A 26,649-nucleotide genomic window follows, 5' to 3' on the forward strand; every position below is an offset into this window, starting at 1 on the left:
CCGCTATTGGTTATTGACCGGAGACGTGTCTCGGTCATGTCTACATAGTTCTCGAACCCGTAGGGTCCGCACGCTGAAAGTTTCGATGACAGTTATATTATGAGTTTATATGTTTTGATGTACCGAAGGTTGTTTGGAGTCCCGGATGTGATCACGGACATGACGAGGAGTCTCGAAATGGTCGAGACATGAAGATTGATATATTGGAAGCCTATGTTTGGATATCGGAAGTGTTCCAGGTGAAATCGGGATTTTACCGGAGTATCAAAAGGTTACCAGAACCCCCCGGGGGCTTAATGGGCCATAGTGGGCCTTAGTGGAAGAGAGGAGAGGTGGCCAGGGCAGGGCCGCGCGCCCCTCCCCCCTAGTCCGAATAGGACAAGGACAAGGGGGCGGCACCCCCCTCTTCCTTCCTCTCTCCCTCCTCTTTCCCCCTCCACTCCTAGTCCAACAAGGAAAAGGGAGGGAGTCCTACTCCCGGTGGGAGTAGGACTCCTCCTGGTGCGCCCCTTCTGGCCGGCCGCACCTCTCCCCCTTGCTCCTTTATATACGGGGCAAGGGGGCACCCTAGAGACACAACAATTGATCGTTTGATCTTTTAGCCGTGTGCGGTGCCCCCCTCCACCATAGTCCACCTCGATAATACTGTAACGGTGCTTAGGCGAAGCCCTGCGTCGGTAGAACATCATCATCGTCACCACGCCGTCGTGCTGACGAAACTCTCCCTCAACACTCGGCTGGATCGGAGTTCGAGGGACGTCATCGGGCTGAACGTGTGCTGAACTCGGAGGTGCCGTGCGTTCGGTACTTGATCGGTCGGATCGTGAAGACGTACGACTACATCAACCGCGTTGTGCTAACGCTTCCGCTTTCGGTCTATGAGGGTACGTGGACAACACTCTTCCCTCCCGTTGCTATGCATCACAATGATCTTGTGTGTGCATAGGAAATTTTTTAAAATTACTACGTTCCCCAACAGTGGCATCCGAGCCTGGTTTTATGCGTTGATGTTATATGCACGAGTAGAACACAAGTGAGTTGTGGGCGATATAAGTCATACTGCTTACCAGCATGTCATACTTTGGTTCGGCGGTATTGTTGGATGAAGCGGCCCGGACCGACATTACGCGTACGCTTACGCGAGACTGGTTCTTCCGACGTGCTTTGCACAGAGGTGGCTAGCGGGTGTCAGTTTCTCCAACTTTAGTTGAACCGAGTGTGGCTACGCCCGGTCCTTGCGAAGGTTAAAACAGCACCAACTTGACAAACTATCGTTGTGGTTTTGATGCGTAGGTGAGAACAGTTCTTGCTAAGCCCGTAGCAGCCACGTAAAACTTGCAACAACAAAGTAGAGGACGTCTAACTTGTTTTTGCAGGGCATGTTGTGATGTGATATGGTCAAGACATGATGCTAAATTTTATTGTATGAGATGATCATGTTTTGTAACCGAGTTATCGGCAACTGGCAGGAGCCATATGGTTGTCGCTTTATTGTATGCAATGCAATCGCCCTGTAATGCTTTACTTTATCACTAAGCGGTAGCGATAGTCGTAGAAGCATAAGATTGGCGAGACGACAACGATGCTACGATGGAGATCAAGGTGTCGCGCCGGTGATGATGGTGATCATGACGGTGCTTCGGAGATGGAGATCACAAGCACAAGATGATGATGGCCATATCATATCACTTATATTGATTGCATGTGATGTTTATATTTTATGCATCTTATCTTGCTTTGACTGACGGTAGCATTATAAGATGATCCCTCACTAAATTATCAAAGTATAAGTGTTCTCCCTGAGTATGCAATGTTCGAAAGTTCTTCGTGCTGAGACACCACGTGATGATCGGGTGTGATAGGCTCTACGTTCAAATACAACGGGTGCAAAACAGTTGCACATGCGGAATACTCAGGTTAAGCTTGACGAGCCTAGCATATAATAGATATGGCCTCGGAACACGGAGACCGAAAGGTCGAGCGTGAATCATATAGTAGATATGATCAACATAGTGATGTTCACCATTGAAACTACTCCATCTCACGTGATGGTCGGACATGGTTTAGTTGATATGGATCACGTGATCACTTAGAGGATTAGAGGGATGTCTATCTAAGTGGGAGTTCTTAAGTAATATGATTAATTGAACTTAAATTTATCATGAACTTAGTACCTGATAGTATGTTGCTTGTCTATGTTGATTGTAGATAGATGGCCCGTGCTGTTGTTCCGTTGAATTTTAATGCGTTCCTTGAGAAAGCAAAGTTGAAAGATGATGGTAGCAATTACACGGGCTGGGTCCGTAACTTGAGGATTATCCTCATTGCTGCACAGAAGAATTACATCCTGGAAGCACTGCTGGGTGCCAGACCTGCTGCAGGAGCAACACCAGATGTTATGAACGTCTGGCAGAGCAAAGCTGATGACTACTCGATAGTTCAGTGTGCCATGCTTTACGGCTTAGAACCGGGTCTTCAACGACGTTTTGAAAAGTCATGGAGCATATGAGATGTTGCAGGAGTTGAAGTTAATATTTCAAGCAAATGCCTGGATTGAGAGATATGAAGTCTCCAATAAGTTCTACAGCTGCAAGATGGAAGAGAATAGTTCTGTCAGTGAGCATATACTCAAAATGTCTGGGTATAACAATCACTTGATTCAACTGGGAGTTAATCTTCGGATGATAGCGTCATTGACAGAATTCTTCAATCACTGCCACCAAGCTACAAGAGCTTCATGATGAACTATAACATGCAAGGGATGGATCAGACGATTCCCGAGCTCTTCGCAATGCTAAAGGCTGCGGAGATAGAAATCAAAAAGGAGCATCAAGTGTTGATGGTCAATAAGACCACCAGTTTCAAGAAAAAGGGCAAAGGGAAGAAGAAGGGGAACTTCAAGAAGAACAGCAAGCAAGTTGCTGTTCAAGAGAAGAAACCCAAGTCTGGACCTAAGCCTGAGACTGAGTGCTTCTACTGCAAGCAGACTGGTCACTGGAAGCGGAACTGCCCCAAGTATTTGGCGGATAAGAAGGATGGCAAGGTGAACAAAGGTATATGTGATATACATGTTATTGATGTGTACCTTACTAATGCTCGCAGTAGCACCTGGGTATTTGATACTGGTTCTGTTGCTAATATTTGCACCTCGAAGCAGGGGCTACGGATTAAGCGAAGATTGGCTAAGGACGAGGTGACGATGCACGTGGGAAATGGTTCCAAAGTCGATGTGATCGCGGTCGGCACGCTACCTCTACATCTACCTTCGGGATTAGTTTTAGACCTAAATAATTGTTATTTGGTGCCAGCGTTAAGCATGAACATTATATCTGGATCTTGTTTGATGCGAGACGGTTATTCATTTAAATCAGAGAATAATGGTTGTTCTATTTATATGAGTAATATCTTTTATGGTCATGCACCCATGAAGAGTGGTCTATTTTTGTTGAATCTCGATAGTGGTGATACACATATTCATAATATTGAAGCCAAAAGATGCAAAGTTGATAATGATAGTGCAACTTATTTGTGGCACTGCCGTTTAGGTCATATCGGTGTAAAGCGCATGAAGAAACTCCATACTGATGGACTTTTGGAACCACTTGATTATGAATCACTTGGTACTTGCGAACCGTGCCTCATGGGCAAGATGACTAAAACGCCGTTCTCCGGAACTATGGAGAGAGCAACAGATTTGTTGGAAATCATACATACAGATGTATGTGGTCCAATGAATGTTGAGGCTCGTGGCGGATATCGTTATTTTCTCACCTTCACAGATGATTTAAGCAGATATGGGTATATCTACTTAATGAAACATAAGTCTGAAACATTTGAAAAGTTCAAAGAATTTCAGAGTGAAGTTGAAAATCATCGTAACAAGAAATAAAGTTCTACGATCTGATCGTGGAGGAGAATATTTGAGTTATGAGTTTGGTCTTCATTTGAAACAATGCGGAATAGTTTTGCAACTCACGCCACCCGGAACACCACAGCGTAATGGTGTGTCCGAACGTCGTAATCGTACTTTACTAGATATGGTGCGATCTATGATGTCTCTTACTGACTTACCGCTATCGTTTTGGGGTTATGCTTTCGAGACAGCCGCATTCACGTTAAATAGGGCACCATCAAAATCCGTTGAGACGACGCCTTATGAACTGTGGTTTGGCAAGAAACCAAAGTTGTCATTTCTTAAAGTTTGGGGCTGCGATGCTTATGTGAAAAGGCTTCAACCTGATAAGATCGAACCCAAATCGGAGAAATGTGTCTTCATAGGATACCCAAAGGAGACTGTTGGGTACACCTTCTATCACAGATCCGAATGCAAGACTTTTGTTGCTAAATTCGAAATTTTTCTGGAGAAGGAGTTTCTCTCGAAAGAAGTGAGTGGGAGGAAAGTAGAACTTGATGAGGTAATTGTACCTGCTCCCTTATTGGAAAGTAGTTCATCGCAGAAACCAGTTTGTGCGACGCCTATACCAATTAATGAGGAAGTTAATGATGATGATCATGGAACTTCAGATCAAGTTATTACTGAACCTCGTAGGTCAACCAGAGTAAGATCCGCACCAGAGTGGTACGGTAATCCTGTTCTGGAGGTTATGTTACTAGACCATGACGAACCTACGAACTATGAAGAAGCGATGGTGAGCCCAGATTCCGCAAAATGGCTTGAGGCCATGAAATCTGAGATGGGATCCATGTATGAGAACAAAGTGTGGACTTTGGTTGACTTGCCCGATGATCGGCAAGCAATTGAGAATAAATGGATCTTCAAGAAGAAGACTGACGCTGACGGTAATGTTACTGTCTATAAAGCTCGACTTGTTGCAAAAGGTTTTCGACAAGTTCAAGGGATTGACTACGATGAGACCTTCTCACCCGTAGCGATGCTTAAGTCTGTCCGAATCATGTTAGCAATTGCCGCATTTTATGATTATGAAATTTGGCAAATGGATGTCAAAACTGCATTCCTGAATGGATTTCTGGAAGAAGAGTTGTATATGATGCAACCGGAAGGTTTTGTCGATCCAAAGGGAGCTAACAAAGTGTGCAAGCTCCAGCGATCCATTTATGGACTGGTGCAAGCCTCTCGGAGTTGGAATAAACGCTTTGATAGTGTGATCAAAGCATTTGGTTTTGTACAGACTTTTGGAGAAGCCTGTATTTACAAGAAAGTGAGTGGGAGCTCTGTAGCATTTCTGATATTATATGTGGATGACATATTGCTGATTGGAAATGATATAGAATTTCTGGATAGCATAAAGGGATACTTGAATAAGAGTTTTTCAATGAAAGACCTCGGTGAAGCTGCGTATATATTGGGCATCAAGATCTATAGAGATAGATCAAGACGCTTAATTGGACTTTCACAAAGCACATACCTTGACAAAGTTTTGAAGAAGTTCAAAATGGATCAAGCAAAGAAAGGGTTCTTGCCTGTGTTACAAGGTGTGAAGTTGAGTAAGACTCAATGCCCGACCACTGCAGAAGATAGAGAGAAGATGAAAGATGTTCCCTATGCTTCAGCCATAGGCTCTATCATGTATGCAATGTTGTGTACCAGACCTGATGTGTGCCTTGCTATAAGTCTAGCAGGGAGGTACCAAAGTAATCCAGGAGTGGATCACTGGACAGCGGTCAAGAACATCCTGAAATACCTGAAAAGGACTAAGGATATGTTTCTCGTTTATGGAGGTGACAAAGAGCTCATCGTAAATGGTTACGTTGATGCAAGCTTTGACACTGATCCGGACGATTCTAAATCGCAAACCGGATACGTGTTTATATTGAACGGTGGAGCTGTCAGTTGGTGCGGTTCTAAACAAAGCGTCATGGCGGGATCTACATGTGAAGCGGAATACATAGCTGCTTCAGAAGCAGCAAATGAAGGAGTCTGGATGAAGGAGTTCATATCCGATCTAGGTGTCATACCTAGTGCATCGGGTCCAATGAAAATCTTTTGTGACAATACTGGTGCAATTGCCTTGGCGAAGGAATCCAGATTTCGCAAGAGAACCAAGCACATCAAGAGACGCTTCAATTCCATCCGGGATTTAGTCCAGGTGGGAGACATAGAAATTTGCAAGATAAATACGGATCTGAATGTTGCAGACCCGTTGACTAAGCCTCTACCACGAGCAAAACATGATCAGCACCAAGGCTCCATGGGTGTTAGAATCATTACTGTGTAATCTAGATTATTGACTCTAGTGCAAGTGGGAGACTGAAGGAAATATGCCCTAGAGGCAATAATAAAGTTATTATTTATTTCCTTATATCATGATAAATGTTTATTATTCATGCTAGAATTGTATTAACCGGAAACATAATACTTGTGTGAATACATAGACAAACAGAGTGTCACTAGTATGCCTCTACTTGACTAGCTCGTTGATTAAAGATGGTTATGTTTCCTAGCCATTGACATGAGTTGTCATTTGATTAACGGGATCACATCAATAGGAGAATGATGTGATTGACTTGACCCATTCCGTTAGCTTAGCACTCGATCGTTTAGTATGTTGCTATTGCTTTCTTCATGACTTATACATGTTCCTATGACTATGAGATTATGCAACTCCCGTTTACCGGAGGAACGCTTTGTGTGCGACCAAACGTCACAACGTAACTTGGTGATTATAAAGGTGCTCTACAGGTGTCTCCGAAGGTACTTGTTGGGTTGGCGTATTTCGAGAGTAGGATTTGTCACTCCGATTGTCGGAGAGGTGTCTCTGGGCCCTCTCGGTAATGCACATCACTTAAGCCTTGCAAGCATTGCAACTAATGAGTTTGTTGTGGGATGATGTATTACGGAACGAGTAAAGAGACTTGCCGGTAACGAGATTGAACTAGGTATTGAGATACCACGATCGAATCTCGGGCAAGTAACATACCGATGACAAAGGGAACAACGTATGTTGTTATGCGGTCTGACCGATAAAGATCTTCATAGAATACGTGGGAGCCAATATGAGCATCCAGGTTCCGCTATTGGTTATTGACCGGAGACGTGTCTCGGTCATGTCTACATAGTTCTCGAACCCGTAGGGTCCGCACGCTTAAAGTTTCGATGACGGTTATATTATGAGTTTATATGTTCTGATGTACCGAAGGTTGTTCGGAGTCCCGGATGTGATCACGGACATGACGAGGAGTCTTGAGATGGTCGAGACATGAAGATTGATACATTGGAAGCCTATATTTGGATATCGGAAGTGTTCCGGGTGAAATCAGGATTTTACCGGAGTACCGGGAGGTTACCGGAACCCCCCGGGGGCTTAATGGGCCATAGTGGGCCTTAGTGGAAGAGAGGAGAGGCGGCCAGGGCAGGGCCGCGCGCCCCTCCCCCTAGTACGAATAGGACAAGGAGAGGGGGGCGGCGCCCCCCCTTTCCTTCCTCTCCCCCTCCTCTTTCCCCCTCCACTCCTAGTCCAACAAGGAAAAGAGAGGGAGTCCTACTCCCGGTGGGAGTAGGACTCCTCCTGGCGCGCCCCTTCTGGCCGGCCGCACCTCTCCCCCTTGCTCCTTTATATACGGGGGCAAGGGGGCACCCTAGAGACACAACAATTGATCATTTGATCTTTTAGCCGTGTGCGGTGCCCCCCTCCACCATAGTCCACCTCGATAATACTGTAGCGGTGCTTAGGCGAAGCCCTGCGTTGGTAGAACATCATCATCGTCACCACGCCGTCGTGCTGGCGAAACTCTCCCTCAACACTCGGCTAGATCGGAGTTCGAGGGACGTCATCGGGTGGAACGTGTGCTGAACTCGAAGGTGCCGTGCGTTCGGTACTTGATCGGTCGGATCATGAAGACGTACGACTACAACAACCGCGTTGTGCTAACGCTTCCGCTTTCGGTCTACGAGGGTACGTGGACAACACTCTTCCCTCTCGTTGCTATGCATCACCATGATCTTGCGTGTGCGTAGGAATTTTTTTGAAATTACTACGTTCCCCAACAATACCCTCTTTCCTAGGGTTCCTGTTGAGGATCTGCTTTTTAAGCACATCATAGAGAGTCTGATGCCCTTTGAGGCTTTTGTACATGCCTGTCATGTACAATTCCTTCATCCCTGCATCGTCAGTGATACTAGCAATGTCCTCAGATGAGGAATTAGTGATAGCAGAGACAGTTGAAGAATTTGTAGCATTAGAAGCATTTGAGCATTCAGGTGAAGAATTAGCAGATTCGCGTTCAATGCATTTCAAACATGGAGGAACAAATTCTTCCTGAGCAGCGCTGATTTGTTGAGCAAGTAATGAATCGCGCTCCTTCTGAAGATCTTCATAACTCACTCTTAGCTTCTCAAGATCTTGCTTTCTTTGAAGAAATTCATAAGAAAGCTTCTCATGATCAGATAAGAGAGTGTTATGATGACCTTGAAGGTAGTCAAACCTAGTCTGAAGTCTCTGGAGATTTTCAGTCAAGGTTTTAGTGCGATCCATTTCTTCACCCAACATATCATCACTTTTGTCTAGCATGTTTTGAACCTTTTCAAAAGCCCTTTGTTGTTTCACAGCAATCTTAGCAAGTTTAGAGTAGCTGGGCTTGAGGTTTTCATCAGATTCATTCTCACTAGATTCAGAGGAGGTATATTTGAGTACCTTGGCACCCTTTGCCATGAAGCAATAGGTGGGAGCGTAGTCATCATTGCCTTCATCAGAGTTGGTGAAGCCATTTTCTTCAGAGTTGAAGATAGACTTGCTGACGAATGCGGTAGCGAGAGCTAGACTTGCTACTCCAGACTCAGACTCCTCAGATGCCTCATCTTCCTCATGTTCCTCAGATTCAGCTTCAGAGTCCATTTCCTTGCCAATGAATGCCCGAGCCTTCTTGGAGCTTCTCTTCTTGTGAGATGAAGACTTTGAGGATTTTGATGATGAAGATTTTGAGGATTTCTTCTTTTTCTTCGCATCATCAGAACTGTAATCCTTGTATTTCTTCTTCTTTGATTCCTTTTCCCACTGAGGACAATCTTGAATGTAGTGTCCAGGTTTCTTGCATTTGTGACAAAGCCTCTTCTTGTAGTCACTGGATGAGGAATCATTGCTCCTTGAGGATCTTCCAAAGCGACCACGTCTTGAGAACTTCTGAAATTTCTTCACGAGCAGTGCTAGTTCCTGGCTTAGTTCTTCAGGATCACCAAGGCTGCTGCCTGAGTCTTCATCTTCAGACTCAGAAACTGCCTTGGCCTTCAGTGCACGTGATCTACCATAGCTCGAACCATAGAGATATCTCTTTTCAGCAAGCTGGAACTCATGAGTATTTATCCTTTCAAGGATATCAGCGGGATCAAGTGACTTGTAATCAGCACGTTCTTGTATCATCAATGTCAGAGTATCAAATGAGGAATCAAGCGATCTCAACAATTTCTTCACCACCTCATGGTCGGTGATGTTAGTGGCACCAAGCGCTTGAAGCTCATTTGAGATGTCAGTGAGGCGATCGAAGGTTTGTTGAACATTTTCATTGTCAAGTCTTTTGAAGCGGTTGAAGAGATTGCGAAGAACATCAACTCGAGAGTCACGCTGAGTTGAGACTCCTTCATTCACTTTGGACAGCCTATCCTAGATGAGCTTAGCAGTTTCCAAAGCACTCACTCTTCCATACTGTCCTTTGCTCAGATGGCCACATATGATATTCTTCGCTTGAGAATCAAGTTGCTTGAATCTCTTCACATCGGTAGTGTTCAGTGAGGGTGAGATAAAGGGAATACCATTTTCCACAACATACCAGAGATCGTTATCAATTGCCTCAAGATGCATTCACATCTTATTCTTCCAGTAGGGGTAGTCCGTCCCATCAAAGGTAGGACACCCAGCAGAGACCTTGATCATACCTGCGGTCGACATAACTAAAACTCCAGGCGGTTAAACCAAAATCACACAGAACAAGGGAGTACCTTGCTCTGATACCAATTGAAAGTGCGTTATATCGACTAGAGGGGGGTGAATAGGCGATTTTTATGAATTCTTCACTGAGGAATTTGCCAGTGAGGAAATTCCTTAGCAAAGAACTACTTGCAGCGGAATAAGTACTCAAAAGTATGCATAGCAGAACACAAGCATGGTCATCATGATGAAATGAAGACAAGCACAGAGTACAGAAAGCGTAAACACGGGATAACACAGGATGAAGACAAACAGACTGAAGAAATTGAACTGAGGAAATTGAGAAAGTCTTCAGTCAAAGTCTTCAAACACAGATATGAACAAGTGCACAACACAGTAATGAGGAAATGAAAGAGTTGAGGAAATAGAACCAGTAGACTTGGTGAAGACAATGATTTGGTAGACCAGTTCCAACTTTTGTCTCAGTTGTACATCTGGTTAGGGCGGCTAGGTATTTAAACCTGAGGACACACAGTCCCGGACACCCAGTCCTGAACACGCAGTCCAGGACACTTAGTCCTCACCGTATTCCCCTTGATCTAAGGTCACACAGACCTCGCCCAATCACTCGTGGTAAGTCTTCAGGTGACTTCCGAACCTTCACAAACTCGGTCACTCGGCGATCCACAATTTCCTCTTGGATGCTCTAGACCATGAAGCCTAACCGTCTGGAAGAAGCACAGTCTTCAAAGGTAACAAGCGTCGGATCCACGCAGGATCAATCTCTTCAGTGATGCTCAATCACTTTGGGTTTGTAGGTGTTTGGGTTTGGGTTTTCCTCACTTGATGATTTTCGCTCAAAGTCCTTGGAGGATGGGATGCTCTCAAATGACAAGTGTCAGTTTCTCTCGGAGCAGCCAACCAGCTAGTGGTTGTAGGGGGCGGCTATTTATAGCCTAGGGAGCAGCCCGACATGATAAGACATAAATGCCCTTCAATGATATGACCGTTAGGTGGGTAGATATTTTGGGACAGCTGGCGCATAGCACAGCAACGGTCGGAAATTTGAGTATCAAATTCCTCAGGGCTATCATGTTCCTCACTGTGTAGGCAATCCGCAATGGCGAATTCCTAACTCCTCAGTCAGAACAAATTACTCAGAGACCAGAAGAACTTCGTCTCTGTCACTGAAGAATATGACTGAACTGTATGAGATTTCCATTGACTTCACTCGAAGGGATTGGTAGGTGTAGGATTTTGAGTTGAGCATCACATGGAAATTTTTCCTTAGTATTTCCTCGACCCCCTTTAACAGTACGGTGTTTCCTATGACTCAAGAAAGGGAAAATGAAACTACGAACACAAAAGTCTTCACGCTTCATGTTCCTCAAATGAATATCAAGTCTTCAAGGTCACACCAATTTCTTCACTTTCAAAGTCTTCAGAAATCCAAAGTCTTCAGTCGAAGAACTTCATTTTTAGGGGTCGACTTTCTCTGTAAATATCAAACTCCTCATAGACTTATAGACCTGTGTACACTCATAAACACATTAGTCCCTTAACCTATAAGTATTCAATACACCAAAATCATTAAGGGGCACTAGATGCACTTACACAATGCCTCAGGAGACATCAGATCTGCCTTCTTGGACCAGGAGGCTTCACGAGGGGCACACGCCTCGTTCCCCTTGATGGCGGTGGCAGATGGCACATACACGGGGAGAGGGGATCAGGGCACAGAGCGGGGTAGTTGGGTGGGGACTCCTCCTTAACGGTCCATGGGGTAGTACGGTGTGAAAGAGAGGCTGCGGTGAAGGTGAGGTAGACATCACCCAGTTTTAAAGAAGAGGTCGTCAGCGAGAAATGTCTCGCCACGGTGGGAAACCGAGCAAGAAGTGGATGCTCCGGCAAAAAAAAGAATGATGTGTCGTAGGGTGGAGTTTTTGTGTTGGCACCACGTGTTCGAGATAACATGAAGGATAGTCCGAACAACCACATATCTCCCTCACATATGGGCTGGATTTCAGCGTTCCTGGACTATCCAAAAGGTTAATTTTCAGGAGCCTGTTGGGCGTTGTTTAATGTCCGCACACTCCCGGATGTATGACAAAGAAATGAGCTTCGACTTTGGCAATGACCTTAACATTAGTTTGATTCATTTAAACACACTATAGCCCGTAGCAACGCACGGGCATTCTACTAGTATATACATGTGTATGTGTGAATGGTGGTATATATATATATGATCGGTTCTACGAGAAATTCTATTTATATATATGCATAACGTGTACAATATGTAGTATCGTAAATTACCAGCAAATGAAAAAGAATTAAATGGAAAACACAAAATTAAAGGAAAAAGGAATCATGAACCCAAAACCCCCTAAACCTTTAGTACCGGTTGGTGTTACCAACCGATACTAAAGGTCTCCCCGCCCCCGGCGCTGGCTCGTGCCATGTGGTGGCCCTTTAGCGGCGGTTCGTGCTGAACCGGAACCGGCACTAAAGGGCCTTACGAACCGGTGCTATAGCCCGGTTCTGCACTAGTGATGACCGGTTAGTGACCGGGCGCGCCGCCCAGACGTTTGAGGCGCCCGGCCGTAGATGCTCTTAATGTCGAGCGGGAGTCTGAAGCCTGGCGTAGTGCCCGACATGTGTGCGCCGAGCAATGAAGAGTCATACACGCCTAGGCAAGTAGGCACCAAACTACTTCCTTTCTTGGCGGAAGCGGATTTGTAGCACCTGGGTGCTCCACGCCCCTATACGAACATTAAATTCAAAAAAATATTGAGAAATTTGAAAAAAGAAAACTGAGATTTTGGGAGATCAAACCTGGGTTCCGGTCTACTCCCATGTGAAATTTCATTAAAAAAATCAGGAAACATATTCGTGGCAAAAAAGACAAAAAGTTCCTATGTACGTTATTCCTTAATCAATAGAACCCCTTTCCACGCAAAAAAAAAAGTTCCTATGTATAGCAACAAAAAAACTGTTTGGATGGATTTTTTGTTTGGACTGTATTTTCTTCGCCACGGATACATATCCTGGTACTTTTTCACGAAATTTCACACGGGAGTAGCTTGAGAACCCAGATTTGATATCTCCAAATTTCAGATTTTTTTCAATTTTCTTGGTATTTTATATGTTTTATATTCGTATAGGGTGTGGAGCACCCATGAGCTGCTTTGTATTTTCCCTTTCTTGGCTCCTTATGTTACGTCTCTCGATTTATTTATGTATTCGGCTATGCGGGCATCTTCTTCAAGAAAAGAGGGCAGATGCCGTATTGACACGGCTGATGCAACGCTGGCGCGGGTCAAACCTCGCATCTTTCTTTCTGCAATTGGCAGTCTGGCGGAGAAGATGCTGTTCAGTTAGACATGTTTGTGCCCGTTGCCATCATCGCCATGAATGTGACGGCTTAGTGCTCGTAAAAGGACGACGGCTCGCAACTTTGTTTCCTGCAAGGAGCCAGCGGCTGTACGCTTAAGTTAGCGTTGGGAGCAGGGAAGTACACAGTAGATGCAGATAATGTTCCACATATATGATCAAACCTACAAAATTTTGACTCGGACAAATATTTTGGAACAGAGCAAATATTATTCAAAGTTTTCTTTCATGAAAAATCACAAGGAATGGAACTTCTCTAAAGAGCACTTTGGACACTGTTCGGACACAAAAACACCTCCCCAACGGAGGCCCCCATTTGCCCACGTCTGTTCGGTCTGTCCGCGAACTTTCAAACTTGCCATCGAAGTGTAGGCCTTCAGGCAGTAAAAGTAAAATGCAAGATGGTACATGTGCATTCCATGAACCAGACATGCCATCCTTTCTAGAGACAACTCATGGAAGGCTTTACTAATATCTCAAACAAATGTGCCCATCTGAGATGTTTTAGTAGTCGCCATTAGAGCATTCACGACCATGGAGCAGTGAGATTCAAGGACCATGAACACTGAATTTCCTCCCTGATCCTTTTCTCTTATATAAAGAGACACGAGATGGTAATCTTACAAACTGAGTCGAAAAACGGCCAGCCTGGGCATCCTTGGCTGGGGTCAGAAAAATTGGAAAGACAGACGTATTTAACATGAACAGTGACATATCCTTTGTAGCACATACCTGGTGTTTTTGTACACAAATAACCTAAATCCTGCATTGCCTGTTTGGCCTTTACCTTTTTATACACGCCGTGTCGTGAATCGTGATATTCATCGACAGTGAGTTCAAGGCAGGGGTCCTTCTAAAACCCACCTATGGAAATGAAACTGAGTTGGTAATAGCAGTATATGTCGGCTTTGCCTTGTAATTTCTTGGCTGGTTTTCTTGACCATCACGGCAAAGATCACATATTGTACAATTGATTTTATGGTCTTCCATGTAAAATCTTTGATAGTTAAATCAAACTTGTACTCCCTCCGTTCCCAAATATAAGTCTTTCTAGAGATTTCAACAGGTGACTACATACGGAGCAAAATGAGTGAATCTACACATTAAAATATGTCTACATGCATCCGTATATTATATTCCATTTAAAATGTCTACAAAGACTTATATTTAGGAACGGAGGGAGTATATATTTACCGAAGGCAACTTCAGTTAGGCTGATGTTTCATGATGCTCTTCAATTCACGGATTCAGAAGTATGGCAAGGGATATCTGAGGCTGTTCTTTCAAGGTTCAGTAGTTGTATTTAGTGCCTGTGGGCCGTGGCATATGAAACTATCTTTGTTTTCAGTTAAGTGGACAGAGCATTATTTATCACAGCTGCATCTGTTTCTTCCTTGCTTATGACAAGCACCATAACTCTGATCCCATAGTATATTTTGTGGGTCTGACTGTGCTCAACTTTGTATAAGCTAAGTTGGCACTATCAAATACTCCCTCTGTAAACAAGAATAAGACGTGATCTCCCTCTGTAAACAAGAATAAGATGTTTTAGATCACATCTTATTCTTGTTTACAGAGGGAGTACTCCCTCCATTCCATAATAAGTTTCCACGACACTTATTTTGGAACGGAGGGAGTAGAACACAATGTGATGAATTGAACCCCCTTGCTGAACAGCTAATTACTAAAAGGTGCACACCATTCTTCATCATTGGCTCAAACTTTAACCAATATTCTAAATACTGCAGGAAGAGGTAGTACCTGGCTATATAACTCAGTAAAAGGTGCACACCATTCTTCATCATTTGCTCAAACTTCAATCATGTAATATGCACATATTCTGAATGCCGAACACATGACTCTTCTCAAGAGGCATGGAGGCTGTTCTTCTACTGAGCTATCGTACATTATAATGCATTTAATTTGTTTTGCCAAAAAAGCATTGGCATTTGATCTACTATACCACTCTTTCTATAATATTTGTCATCTCATTCTTTCATAATTCATATCCATAGAGGGACAGGTGCAGCAATGCATGCCTTTCCGATCTAGTTGCTTGTATATATTTCATAATAAATCACACTGGTTCTTACCAACAACAGAAACAGAGCAAGGTTTATTGTCCACTAAAAAAATTACTCCCTCCGTCCCAAATTTCTTGTCTTAGATTTGTCTAGATACGGATGTATCTAATACTAAAATGTGACATGATACATCCGTATTTAGACAAATCTAAGACAAGAATTTTGGGACAGAGGGAGTACTAAACAATCATGGTGGGAGTAGCATGTTATGCCTTTGACACCTTGACATGTTCAACAGATCCCAATTCGTAAATTAGTTCAATCACAACTGAACGCCCGATGTAAAGTTCTGCACTTTATCTACTACATTCAGTCAGCTGCACATACCATGACGCCATAACAGATAGATGGATGTAGCAGCAGTTGCGAAGGAACTTCTGGTCGATGCAAAGGAGATGCACTTCTAATGCAGGTTTGGCAGGAAAACCAAAGCAGAACATGACACCTAATTTGTCAGGTGAACATTCCAGCTTCATCCTGACACAAACTCTCCTTACCAAACTGAACAATGTTATAGTGTTACACTCGGCGCACCCATTGTTCCAACCGCAGCTGTATCATCGGAGGGCCAACGGAGGGCTTGCCTTTGCGAGGGTGCTTCCATTTGCCGCTGATCTCCTGTGATGGAGCTCCTGCAACTTCTGAAATATTGGTCCTATCTGACAAGGGGCTTCTAGTGCTACCTTGGCCCAAAGGAGTAGTCCCCGAAATGCAGCGGTTCTCTTGCAATGTTGTGTTCTCTCTTCCTGTTGAGACCTTGGGAATCTTGTTTGTCCTGCAATCCTCAGCTGGCTTCACCTTTGTCCTGATTGCAACGAAACCATCCGCCGCAGCTGTTTCTTCTGTTTTCTTATGCTCCAGTTTACGCTTGCTTCGGCTGATTTCATCTCCAGGAAAGCTTTCGTCTGTGACAGCTGAACCAATACCACCAGAACTAACGGTGAGTGTGCGGTGTTCGATGCCAGTTTCATCAGTATCAGCTATGACTTTACTATGGGAATTGACTGGTAGTTTGCTGTGTTCAATGCCATCTTCTAGGAAACCTTCTTCAGTATCTGCTGCTAAACTCATACTACCACAGTTAACGGGCAGTTTGTTGTGTTCGATCACCTGACCTGCTGGGGGATTTTCTCGAGTTTCAGCTATACTGATGACATCGTGATCTGCAGGTAGCTCACTGTATCCGACTGCGCCTTCATGGATATGTTCGATGTGAGGCAAGCCTGCAGCATTGCAATTTGACAGAGGCTGCACTGCATTTCTCTGTACAGCCGACACCACCCGAGTTTCAGATTCATTAGCTTCATCACAATCCTTGAGAAAACCTGCTCCAAACAATTTTCGCAGACTTCGCTTAGGCTTCTCACTACCCGCTAGGCCTTTACTAGGAAAATTATCCGGCAGGTTGCTATGTTCAATGCCATCTTCTAGGCTAGTATCTGCTGCTAAACTAGTACCACCACAATTAACTGGCTGTTTGCTGTAGTTGGTCTGCTGACCTCCTGGGGGATTTACTTGAGTTTCAGCTATACAAGTGCTCTCACTATCCGTCCGCAACTCGCTGTCGTCAATTGCGCCTTCATGGCTGCGCTTTCTATTCTGTAAGCCTATCCAGTTGCAGTTCCAATGAGGATCCACTGCACTTCTCAGCACAGGCGACACTGCCTGACTTTCAGTTTGAGGAGCTTCATCATGGTTGTCTAAAGAACCTGCTCCAAACAACCCTCGTAGACTTTGCTTAGTTTTCTCAGCATCTGATGGACCTTTACTGCAAGAATCAACTGGCAGGTTGCAGTGTTCAATTTCATCTTCTAGGAAACCTTCTTCAATACCAGCTAAACTAGTACCACGGCAATTAACTGGAAGTTTTCTGTGGTCAATCTCCAAACCTCCTGCTGGGTTTTCTTGTGTTTCAGCTATACAAGTACTCTCACTATCCAGCTCGCTGTATTCAACTATGCCTTCATGGCTGCGCTTTCCATTCCTTAAGCCTATCCAGTTGCAGTCCCATGGAGGATCCACTGCACTTCTCAGCACAGGCAACACCACTCGACTTTCAGTTTGAGTTTCAGCTATACAAGTGCTCTCACTATCAGTCGGCAGCTCGCTGTATTCCACCATGCCTTCATGGCTGCGCTTTGTATTCTGTAAGCCTACCCAGTTGCGGCTCCACGGAGGATCCACTGCACTTCTCTGCACAGGCGACACAACCTGACTTTCAGTTTGAATACCTTCTTCATGGTCGTCCAGAAAACCTGACCCAAACAGCCCCCGCAGGCTTTGCTTCCTTTTCATGCCCTTTTCCACCGTGCTCCTACAAATCGGAAGGATATCTTCTCTGGCAGAAACCTCAACAGGTTCAGCTTGGCTCCCAAAACAGCCCCCCTTCAAATCAGTACTGCCATCCCGAGGGGCTTGCTTCAGAAATGAATGCCCAGCCACCCGGAACTGGATCCCAGCACGCACAATTCAGAAAATTTAATCGGTGATAATACACTTGGGATAAGGTAGCAAGAGAAGAAGCAACTTCGGTGCAATCTGATAAACATAAATCAGCAATTCTTTTACCTCCAACGGGTCTTGGGTCTCGCTGCCGTTGTCGACGGCAGGAGGGTCAACAGCCAGCTCCGGCACCTCCGGCGACTCGTACTGGTAACTCGAGAACCAGTTCCTGATGTCCGGCGGCTCTGACGAAAAACACCGAATACAACATGAGCACGCTTCAGAGATCTAAAATCGGAACAGCAGAGAGGATGTAATTCATGAGGGGAGTAGAGTGCACCCACGGGAAGGGAACGAGAAGGGATACAGGCTGCACCCGCGGGCCTGCAAGAACAGCGTACTCCGGTGAGACCGACGACGGGCCGATTGCGCCGTACCGCAGGCAAACGAAACGGCGGAACAGAAGCAAGGAGCGGAGACAGGAGGAGAGCCTCGCGAAGAAGCATACCTGGGTTTGGGTGGCGGATTCGTCGGGGACGTCGGCCATGGCGGAGGTGGGGAGGAAGCGAGCGGCGGGGATCGACGGGCGTGTCCCCGAGAGGAAGAGACTCTTGTTTTGGCTTTGCTTTGGACTCGGAGAGTCAAATTCCGAAGAACCCGGGAAGAAGGGCTCCCGAAAAAGGGTGAGCCCGCGCAATACGGAGCGGGAGCTTTTCGTTTTGGCGCTACGGGCTGAATGGGCCCAACAGCCCAGAAAAGGTTCACCGGGCTGTTCTTAGGCCTAGTTTCCCAAACACGAAAAATGGAAGCCTGCAATAAACACCGAGCAAACTTTGCCGTTTACTAGCAGGAACATCGCTATTTGACTCAGTATAAACTATTTGAAATAAGAAAACGTAAAATTTCAACAAAAAAGCTCCTTGCTAGCTCGGGCATCAGTTGATTAAAAAAACTCGGGCATCAGTTGAGCATTGAACCTTTGACCTCTCGTAGTTGACCGCATTGACTTTTCAAAAATTTAAAAAGTTCATTGATTTTGAAAAACAATTCACAATTTTGGGAAAACATTCGTCGATATAGGAAAAAGTTCTTCAAATTTCAAAAAAGTTCAAAAATCCTAAAATCGATTTTTAATTTTCTTAACAAATTTGAAAAAATTCATAAGTTTCTAAAAAAGTTCACCAATTTTTTTAAAAAAAATCATCTACTTTGAAAGGAGTTCATCAATTTTGAAAAAAGTTCATTGCTTTCATGAAATTAAAAAAAATAGTTCATCCACTTTGAAAACAGCTCATCGATTTTGGAAAAGAGCTCACAAAATTGAGCTCATTTAGCAAAAGAAAAAAGTAAACAAAAAATAAATAAGAAATAAGAAACCTAACAAAACCGTTCCAAAAAAGAGAAAAAAGGAACAAGCAAAAATGAAAAATGAAAGAAGAAACGAAAAAAGAAAAAAGAAAAAAGAAAGAGGAAAGAAGAAGAAAAGTAAAGAAGATGTAAGTAAACCCATCAGATAAGGGTGGCGTGTTGGCTACTATAGCGTACATCGACAAGGAAGTCGCCGGTTCAAATAATGCAAGCGGATTGATGGGGTGTGGCTGTTTACTAAATGTAATATAAGGCGGCTGAAGCGCCAAATAGGAAATGCCTAGTTTCCGTTTGTTGTCAACGGGTGTGTCTCGTGGACAAATAACCCCCTGAAGTCAATTTTGGTACAATTTTAACCGTGAAATCTCTAAAACCGGATAAATCTGTCCCTTGAGTTGTTTTGTTATGATTTAGATTGTTTTCAGACATATGACATCATCTTCCTTCTTTCTCCCTTTCTCCTGCTTGTAATTCATCCGACCACCATGGAAGTCGCCTCGGGGCTATATAGCTCGCCCTCGGGTGCCCTAGCCCCCTCTATCCCCTCCCTTTGCCTCTCGCAGCATAAATCACAGAGCCCGCACGCGCCCGTGTTGCAATCATTGCCGCCATCCTAGGCATCCACACGGCCACCGGCCACCTTGAGCCACGCCGCCATGTCAAAAAGCTTCGTTGCACCTCCCTCATTTACTTTGAGAAAGCGATTGGAGCGAATCATCCCCAAATTACAGTCTGGATGTCGTCTTTGGGCTGCCACCATTATGGCTGATTCCCTAGCATCAACGAGCTCTGGCGCCTCTGCCGCGTTCCCTGAGCTACCTCTGGTGTTCCTAACGCTCCTGGAACCTCCTGATAAGACCATCGACCCAGAGCTCTTCCATCCATGATGCAGTGCTCCGATGGTTGCCGCAACCTTCCATAGTGTCGTTGCCGTCCTCCCCGACCTGGTGTGCAAGCCCAGGTTAGATCCTCTTTGTTGCAACGAGATCCCCTAGTCTAGTTGCCAGAGCTGTGCATATCAACCGTAGAGGCAGAACCCATGTGCTCCTTTCTCGCTCTTCTTCGACCAGACTGCGTCCATAATTTGCTCGCATGGCTAACCTATTATGTTAACCCGCCTCTAATTGATGAACCAGGGATATTAATGATCCACTGATGGTCGCCCAAGCGGAATAGCGGATCGGAGCAGACACGGTGCCTACCGTCGTCGGGTCGGCGCTCGGCAGCTCCATCCAGCGCCTACGTCCTCTAGTGGGCACCCACCCCTCCCGCCTTCAAGCTAATCCATGTACTCATTCCGGTCCTAGCCGTACCCACGCCACATAAGCTACATCTCATCCTGCACCACTCTTTCGCCCTTGTCGATTCCACCCACTTCAGTGAGTTTTGCGCCATGCCCACCATGTGTTTCTGTCTGGGTCTGTGTAGGACTTAACTTTAGTGGAGAGATGTGGAGGACAACATCATTTCCCCAAACCACCTAAATCATAGCAAAACTTCTCAAGGGGCAATTTACCCAATTTCAGAGACCTAAATCGTAGCAAAAACGACTTCAGGGGGATATTTGTCCACTGAGCCACATTTGAGGGTCAAAAATGGACTTGCAACAAGGATATTTATTTATTGGCAATCATACTAACAATGCCACGGAAGTTACGGTTAGATCGTCAATGAAATCAAGCTTAGATCAGAAAACTTCAAATGTATCTTTAGTTTTGAAGGTCAAGCTTCTAATTTTGAAGTTCATTCGCTAGCCAAGCTCTCCCATTCGTTAGATTGGGTCTTCATGTTTGCTTGGGCCAACCCATGATCCTATTTGTATTCCAAACTTTGTAGTCTTTGAGTAATAAATTCTTGGCTTCCCTAAAAAAACTAACAATGTCGAGTTATTAAGCATCATAGTATTGCCTCAAAAAATATTAAGCATCATAGTGTGTTTCTTGCTGCATGTATGCCATGGACTTCAAAACTTTGAAGACTTGTAAGAAGAGGGAGAGGAAAGCAGCAAGATGTCCCCCCGAGTTGCTGGAAGAGCTTGTTCTCGAGATCATTTTTCGGCTGCCAGTGAAGTCCCTCCTACGGTTCAAGTCTGTCAGCAAGGCCCGGGGCGCAACCATCTCCGACCCCATGTTCGCCCGCTTCAACAACCTGGAAGATGAGACGTTCTACGCCGTTCTTCTACCGGATACCTTTGTCATTGGGTCGTGCACTCGATGAATCCTTTCTGTTGGACGTACGTGATGCAGCAGGGCAAGCTGTGCCTAGCTAAAAGGTTTTACCAGGAGTGGGTGGAAGTGGGGATCTGGATCCTGGTTGAAGATGATGCTACAGTGAACTCGTGATGGAAGCATCGTTACTCTCTGTATATTAGGTCTGGTCCAACCAATGTCACTTCTTCCAGGGGCGCAATCATGGTACGGGCTGGTACCAATTTCTACTGCTACGAGCTAGAGACAGCTTCTAACCCAAAGCTGGCCAATGTGTGTGCGTTGGAAGGGCTAAGATACGAGCATCAGAGGGGACGTGCTACTAAGCAGAATATCTGTTTCTTCAACGTAATGTCCTACGTGGGAAGTCTTGTTCGAATTGCATCTTAGCCGGCCCAACTTTGATGGCCGTGTTTCGGCTTCGGATAAGCTTATGCTCGTTATCTTTACCTAGTGTTAAAGGTTGTTTGGACTTGTTTGGAAAATTGCAATAAAAACACTAAAGGATATCTGCTTGGTTGTAATCTTTATTGTCCTTTATTTTTCAACCATGGTATTGACAGATTTAATATATGTCCTTGGCTTTCTTGTAAAGGAAAAAAAAACAGCAACGGAGAAGCATTTTGACTCGTATGAACCATAACAATAAACCATTATTTGATTAAAAAAAAGGTGGTGACTTGTATGAACTCACCTCTTTAGGTAAAAATCGGCGAAATCGTGTTGGTTTCGCGTATAAAGGTTCTTGGAAATTTTATTGACAACACTACAAAGGATCTATCTACCATCTCATCAAATTTTGAATTCAGATTTGATCCACACAATTAGAAACATAAAACGACAAATTCTACCCTCATTCCATAATGTAATGCATATAGATTTTTGAAAAATCAAACCTCACAAACTTGGATCAAGTTTGTGGAGAAAAACATTTACATATAGAATACCAAACATGTATCATTAGATTTCATAAGATGTAGTTTCATATTTATATATTTTGTATTGTACATATAAATAGTTTCCTCTATAAAGTTGGCCAAAATTTGTGAAGTTTGACTTTTCAAGAAAATCTATACGCACTTACGGAACGAAGAGAGTAATTTTTTTTAACGAAAATGCTGATGGAGCAGCTTTTCATTGATATTGGGGGGGTAATATAGAGTTTAGTTACAGCAGTTTTACATGTGCAGTCCTCCACTAAGTGGACATGCCTCCTCTTTCGCCTGAACTAAGCTCTCCTAGTCTGGTTCTCTTGGTCTGTTGAGGAGGGAGATGGCCTTGCCTCGTCCCGCCCTCTGCCATACCGTTGCTTCTTCAATCATCCGTTCCACCACCGTCGTCTGCGGCGATGGTTGGTTTCTGAAAATCCTTGCGTTGCGTTCGTTCCATATCGACCACCAAACCAGCTGCACGAGTGCGCTGCATGGCTTCTTTGCTGGTGCCGTAAGGATGCCATTGGACTGCTCGATCCAAAGCATCAGGGAGGTTGTGGTGGTGGAGGGAGCGAGGCCTGGATGAAGGTTGCAGCGAGCAATGATGTCGTGCCAAATTCGGATGGAGACGGGACAGGAAGCAAGCAGGTGCACGACATCCTCCATTGGCCCATTGCAGAGAGAGCAAGACGGGTTGTGAGGCCAGCCTTTCCTCGCAAGAACATTGGACGTGTTGCAGCGTCCCAGCAGAGCCAACCATGCAAAAAGCTTGCATTTGCCCGGTGCATCCGATTTCCAAAGGAACGCAGCCCACAAAGGCCGAGTGCAGCCCTCAAACTGAATTTTGTAAGCCGATCTCGCCGTGTACATGCTGTTTCCTGTCCATTTCCACTGAACTCGATCGGGCTCTTGAGTTAACTGAATATTTTGTGTTTCCTCCCACAGTTTCAGGAACTCCCTCGTCGCCTGTGCAGAGAGGTTGGCTTTGAGGTGTCGGATCCATCTGTTGTTCTCCAATGCTTGTGCAACGGTGAGGTTTTTCCTGGTGCAATGCTGGAACAGCGCTGGGAAGGCGTCGTGGAGGGTGATGCCCTTACACCACGGCTCCTTCCAAAAGAGAATGCGGTCACCCTTGCCCAGCTGGAAGTGAACAGATGCGTTGAACAGGGATCTGACCGTGTGGTCGATAGGCAAATCCAGCCCCTGCCATGCCTTGTTGCCGTCGTTCCATGAGAGCCATAGCCACCTCATCCGTAGGGCGTGACTTTGGGCTGTCAGGTTGATGATTCCGAGCCCTCCGAAATCCTTTGGCCGACAAACAGTACCCCAGTTTACCAGGCATTTTCCTCCAGCCGCCACTTCACTGCCCTCCCAAAGGAATCCACGACGAACCTTGTCGATCAGCTTAGCCAGCCAAGCAGGTAATATCAAGGCTAGCATTTGGAAGATCGGCATCGCCGAGAGCACGGTCCTTACCAAGTCCAGCCGACCATCAAGGGAAAGAAATGCAAGCTTCCAGCCCTTCATCCTTGCAATGAGCTTGTCGCAGATCGGCTGTAGGTCATTCTTCTTCAGTTTCTTGTCCGTCAGTGGCATAACGAAGAGAGTATTAAGTAGCACATGCCCTTAAAAAAGACCTTGCAAAAACAAGGCATTTATGCTTCCATAATATATTTGGACCAGGATTGGTATTTAAAGAAGCTTTTTCCTTGCATTCGATGCAGAAGAAGCACACTACATATGGTGGTATAGGTTTCGGCATCCAACACCAAGGGTGTTTCGCAAAAGAAAAGAAAAAAACTACTCCTGCAATGAAGTCTGCAAAGTCTGTTATCGATAAGGAAGTTAAGCTGCTTACCAGCAACCCCCAGGTTAAGTTTGTGTAGTAATGGATTGGCAGAAGATATGCCCGAAATGGGATGCAGTGTTAATCTGAAAAAGACAGAAGATCTGCAGCGATTAGATTCATTTCAGGTACTATGCAAATGTCAATCATTTCGTCTTCACCACCAGGGTTCATATCAAGTTTAAGTTTAGAAAGCCAGACATGTTCTTCATGATTTTGATCTCACAAGATGGAGAGGAACATGACATGGAAGGCGATGGTTATGCACAACAATTTCCTGATTTGTATGTCCAAACTGGTGTACAGTGTCATAGATTATACACTTATACTTACTTTTCTGTCTCACACATTTAGAGTTTAGTTTTCCTTTCTGTTACTTAATAGAATTCATGATTATAGATACCAAATGTGTAGGCATCTCCTGGTTGTCCCTTCTGACACTCCTCTTCAGGCTGTAGTTTATATCATATATATCTTGCTTTCGCAATGAATTCTTTTTTATGTTACCCGAACAATGGCCAATTGAGTTGATGTATGATTTAGACTCCCGGCCTTCAGTTCTTATGACAGTTCTATCATAATGGTCGTGGCCTAGATACTCTCTGCTAATGACCTGGGATTTGTGTTGATTCGTAGTGGGCTTATCATTGGAAGCGTCCTTTGCTCATGTCAGGCACCGACAAACAATACAAGCAACTAGTACTGTGGCTTGATCGAAGAGGAGCCATATATACATACCAGCACTAGTAGAAAAAGGATCAAATGTTCACCTCATTACTCCCGGTTTGTATTTGAGCCGGCACTAATGTGACCAATAGTGCCGGTTCTAACGGCTAGGCGGGCGGCGCTCATTAGTACCGGTTCGTGGCGAACCTTTAGTACCGGTTCGTGCCACGAACCGGTACTAAAGAGGTGGTGGCCTTTAGTACGGGTTGGTGGCTCCAACCGGTACTAAAGACCCCCCCCTTTAGTACCGGTTGGAGCCACCACCCGGTAATAAAGGTGGTGCGCTCCCACCCGCAGTGCACAATGTTTAGTCCCACCTCGCTAGTTGAGAGGAGCTCGCACCGGTTTATAAGCCCCGCCGCGGCTACCGTGTCGAGCTCCTCTCTAAGCAGGCCTTTGTGGGCCTATTGCAAGTCTTCTGCCCTGTGGGGCCTACTGGGCCGTACGGACCTGCATCCTGGCCTAACTAGAGGTTGGGTTTCTAGTCGTATGCAGGCCGTGCCGGCCCAGTAGGCGGGCCGTTTTTGCTTTATTTCAGGAAAAAAATGGGACTAAAGGTCCCCCAGACCACGGCGCGCCTCGTGCCACGTGATGGGCCTTTGGTCCCGGTTCGTGCAGAACCGGTACTAAAGGGGGACCTTTAGTCCCCATCCTTTAGTGACGGTTATGCACTAGTGTAGTAAATTAAGCACGTCATTTAAATATGTGTGCAAAGTTCAATTTATGGATACGCTGCTTGCTCCCTTCAAACATGGTACCTTCGCATGTAAAGCTTGATCGAGTTCATTATTGTAGCCATTCTGTTTTGTATATATGTTGCCTGAAATAATGGGTTTAGTCCTGTATATAAAGCTTTACATGCATGCTTAGTATTAGTATCCCGTACTACACTCAGCTTACTTTGCAACTTCTTGAAAATTTCCAACTTCTCCCTGACATGATTAGTGCGCGCGTTGCGGACGCTCTGCCAGTGTGTGTACCTTGACCAGTTACATGCATGAATGGATAACCTTAGGCAAGTGAAACTTTTCCTACATTGGTATATAGTGATGGTTCTAGAAATCAGTGGTACATTCAATGGTAGTGTAGATCGTACTGTATCTGCGAATCCCACAATTTTCAGCCCTCTGATTGACTCTATCAATGACTCACGTTGCTTTTTGGTTTTGAGATCCAAACATTTAAAACTCGTACACTATAGAGTAGTATGGAAATGACTAAAAAACTATCTTCAATATTCATCAAAACAGTTTATTTTCTTCTGGACAACAGAGCTGCGCTGCACCCCTTGAGTAATTTATTATAACATATACAGCAATGGGTGGTCAAAGATGAAATCATTCTTGAGAACTGACAATAAGTCATCCGAGGAATTCACAAGTCAGTTCTCAGAAGTCAACCAACCTGACTCGTTGCCCTGAATATTTGTGTTGTCTATTTGCAACTCAAAAGGTTACTGGAAGTTTCTTATCCAGATGTCACGTTTTTTTAGATCCCTTCTATGCACATAACACAGCAGACTACTACATCTGCACTATGTTGTGTGTGCGTGCGTCCTGTGCTAGGCTGAGCTGTGGTATTGCTTAGTAGGGCCACAAGTTTTGCATTGACAACCTAACTCGTTGGTTTTCAGTGACACCCTGTGTTTGACACTGCTAGGATGTATCCCAACCTCTATTGCTCACGTGTGAAGACGTTTTTCGACACGGCAGGAAAAAGTGACTACAAAAATTGGCCTTTTTGTTTGTGAATCCCTGTTAGATATCTGTTGACTACAAATAAGTCAGGTCTTCTTAATGACTGAAGATATAAACA

The 26,649-nt window shown here is 44.8% G+C and overlaps 1 protein-coding gene across 1 annotated transcript; it reads right to left on the reverse strand.

The window, feature by feature from the left end:
• Nucleotides 1-15,240: 15,240 nt before the first annotated feature.
• On the reverse strand, nucleotides 15,241-18,396 carry LOC123054517 (uncharacterized). Its single transcript, XM_044478303.1, has 4 exons — nucleotides 18,264-18,396; nucleotides 18,100-18,139; nucleotides 17,882-18,000; nucleotides 15,241-17,761 (listed from the first exon to the last, which is right to left on the reverse strand). Exons 1-4 carry the CDS (start codon nucleotides 18,300-18,302, stop codon nucleotides 15,833-15,835), a joined length of 2,127 nt encoding a protein of 708 aa, XP_044334238.1. The 5' UTR covers nucleotides 18,303-18,396; the 3' UTR covers nucleotides 15,241-15,832.
• Between the last annotated feature and the right edge of the window lie 8,253 nt (nucleotides 18,397-26,649).

This window comes from Triticum aestivum, chromosome 2D, assembly GCF_018294505.1.
Source record: "Triticum aestivum cultivar Chinese Spring chromosome 2D, IWGSC CS RefSeq v2.1, whole genome shotgun sequence".
NCBI lineage: Eukaryota > Viridiplantae > Streptophyta > Magnoliopsida > Poales > Poaceae > Triticum > Triticum aestivum.

Coding starts and splice junctions, on each gene's coding strand:
- LOC123054517 (XM_044478303.1), bottom strand. CDS start 18,302: ATGGCCGACGTCCCCGACGAATCCGCCACCCAAACCCAG. Junction 18,001..18,099: donor TCCCTTCTCGTTCCCTTCCC/GTGGGTGCACTC, acceptor GTTTTTCGTCAG/AGCCGCCGGACATCAGGAAC. Junction 17,762..17,881: donor AGACCCAAGACCCGTTGGAG/GTAAAAGAATTG, acceptor GCTGGGATCCAG/TTCCGGGTGGCTGGGCATTC.